Source organism: Sinocyclocheilus rhinocerous, unplaced genomic scaffold, assembly GCF_001515625.1.
Source record: "Sinocyclocheilus rhinocerous isolate Xijiao unplaced genomic scaffold, SAMN03320098_v1.1 scaffold461, whole genome shotgun sequence".
NCBI classification, from domain to species: domain Eukaryota; kingdom Metazoa; phylum Chordata; class Actinopteri; order Cypriniformes; family Cyprinidae; genus Sinocyclocheilus; species Sinocyclocheilus rhinocerous.
This window is the reverse complement of record NW_015624123.1, coordinates 674,573-677,175: the sequence shown is the minus strand read 5'-3', so window position 1 is coordinate 677,175 and position 2,603 is coordinate 674,573. Positions and strand designations below refer to the sequence as shown.

The following is a 2,603-nucleotide window of genomic DNA, read 5'->3' as shown; positions in this document are numbered from 1 at the left end:
TGTGATTGGTTAGTTGGGCCAGTGTGTGTTGTGATTGTTTAGCTGGGCCAGTGTGTGTTGTGATTGGTTAGCTGGGCCAGTGTGTGTTGTGATTGGTTAGCTGGGCCAGTGTGTGTTGTGATTGGTTAGCTGGGCCAGTGTGTGTTGTGATTGGTTAGCTGGGCCAGTGTGTGCTGTGATCGGTTAGCTGGGCCAGTGGGTGTTGTGATCGGTTAGCTGGGCCAGTGTGTGTTGTGATTGGTTAGCTGGGCCAGTGTGTGTTGTGATTGGTTAGCTGGGCCAGTGTGTGTTGTGATTGGTTAGCTGGGCCAATGTGTGAGCTTTGTAACTTTGCAGATCTTTTTTATGCTCAAACAGCAACATTACAGACTAACTAAAGTTGAAAAAGTGAAAAAGCATAATAGGACTCCTTAACAAACTTGGATATGAAACGGAGTATCTAGCGACAAGTGCTATTGTTGCCTGTGTCTTCATTAAAGCAGCACTGGTGAAGTTGTGTAATTTGACCAAATTTGAACATCCTACAACACTGAACATTTTCAGTGCTTGCTTTTAGCTTTAATGATAAAATCTGTCCCAAACATGGTTAAACATAGATTTCATCATTAGTGGTAGCTGTTTAAAAACATTTCTTATATTTTATTTTTATGACATTAATTGTATTAATATATTATTATTATTTTCCACAAGTATCTTACTACTCTGATTACTTAATTACTGATAATTACTGATTTCTTATTACTAATATACTGCTGAATCGCAGTTGGTGTTGCACAAAAATAGTCATTACTCTTACTAAACCTTCCATATACTTGCTATGTATACTTGCTATGCTTCCAGTATTCTTTCCAAATGTTTTTTTTACACTTTTTTCACCTTGCTGTCAGTAATCAGCATATCAAAACCACCAACAAAACGGCAAGATTTAAACTACAAAAAATATTAAAGACAGCTAATTTCTGTCTACATGTACATATAATTCTAGTCCAGCATGTAAAGACTAGTTTAAGTTCAATTAAAATATTACATTTTCATAAAATGTGTTACGTTTTCAGAGACACAGACTCAATAGAAATCGGTCTCAATGGAAACAGACTCTATAAACAACACTGACTTGTAACTTCAAACAATACTGACTTCATAGCATATTTAGTTTCCACGATAACACTTCTATGACACGGTTAGACATTCTGCTCTGCAGACAACACCACAAATGAACAATAAAAAAGCAAAATGCACTTTGAATCACACGTCTACACTGACTTTCTGCAGACTGTGGTGCTTGTATGTCCAATGTCACATGCTTTTTCATGTGGTCTCATTCTGAAGAGTCCCAGCACCTCGAGAGCCCGGCTCAGGGACTTCTCCTTCAGTAAGGTACTTCCAGAAATAAACATTTCCAGGAATCACGACAGAAGCCTCAGGCCTTGCCTATGCGCTCAGAAACGGTTTTAATAGGAACTCCTCGCCGTACCACCTTGACATGGATGAAGAGGGTGGCAGGAGAAAGACTAGAGCCGTCAGCTTTTAGCAGGTGAACATGACGATAACCTGGAGGACAACACAAACACAGGAATAAATCTATGTGAAAAATCTAGTTAAAGCAAGTGTTTGAAGTAATAGGTACCAAAATTACACCACAGATTATTATTATTCTTTTAAAGATGTCAGAACAATTTTGTCTCAGTGTTTTATGAAAATCTGGATTAATTCAATTGTGATTCGTGTCCTTCTTGAACTTCAGATCTAGGCCTTTTTTAACCATTACGTGCTCTAAGCCGCAGACTGAGAAGCAGATTTCCATCTCATTGATCTCTCAGTGAACTGGAAACTATTTTTCTTCAGAATGGTGCAAAATCCCACCGCACACAATTCTTGTACACAGGGTACTTGTATAACAACATTCCAAAAACTACTGGAGCTGTTTTGAAGGCAAAGGTTTGTGAGACTCTTCATTTTATAGATAATTCTGTTACAGTAGATTTCTCAAGCATGGTGTTCAAGCACTTTATATAATAGTTTATTTAAAAACATTAATTTATATTATTTACACTACCATTGAAAAGTTTGGGGTTGGTAAGTTTATTTTTTGTTTGTTTTTGAAAGAAGTCTCTTATGCTTATCAAGGCTGCATTTAAAGGGTTAGTTCACCCAAAAATGAAAATCAGGCTGCGTTTTACTCACCTCCGAGGCATCCTAGGTGTATATGACTTTCTTCTTTCAGACGAATCCAGTCGGAGTTATATTAAAAATTAGGGATGCACCGATACTGAGCTCCTGTACTCATACTTGTTAAAATGCCCCGATAGCAAACGCCGATACTACAGCATGTGATCAGTGCCATATTCAGACAAAGAAACAGACAACAGAACAACAGACAGCAGAATGGAGTTATTAGAGATTAAGGATGTCTACGAAGTATATGTATGCAATTAATATAATGTTAAACATTCAGTATTAATGCCTGCATAGGTGACGTGCGCGAGCTGATAAGCAAAACACGCTGAGTGGATTGAGTGCCTGGCGGCGCAGATGCGCGAGCTTGTCGAGTGAATATACCTTTCTCACAGACATCACTGGAAAGTTTGTAGTTCGGTCGGATA

At 38.3% G+C, this 2,603-nt stretch overlaps 1 protein-coding gene across 1 annotated transcript in view; it reads right to left on the bottom strand.

Moving 5' to 3' along the window:
* Positions 1-358: 358 nt before the first annotated feature.
* The window catches only part of LOC107738025 (1-phosphatidylinositol 4,5-bisphosphate phosphodiesterase delta-3-A-like), a 27,903-nt gene continuing 25,658 nt past the window's right edge, over positions 359-2,603 (bottom strand). The window contains exon 13 of the mRNA XM_016549694.1: positions 359-1,551. Coding sequence (XP_016405180.1) covers positions 1,421-1,551 — 131 coding nt within the window. The 3' untranslated portion in view covers positions 359-1,420. The remainder of the gene's footprint in view (positions 1,552-2,603) is intronic.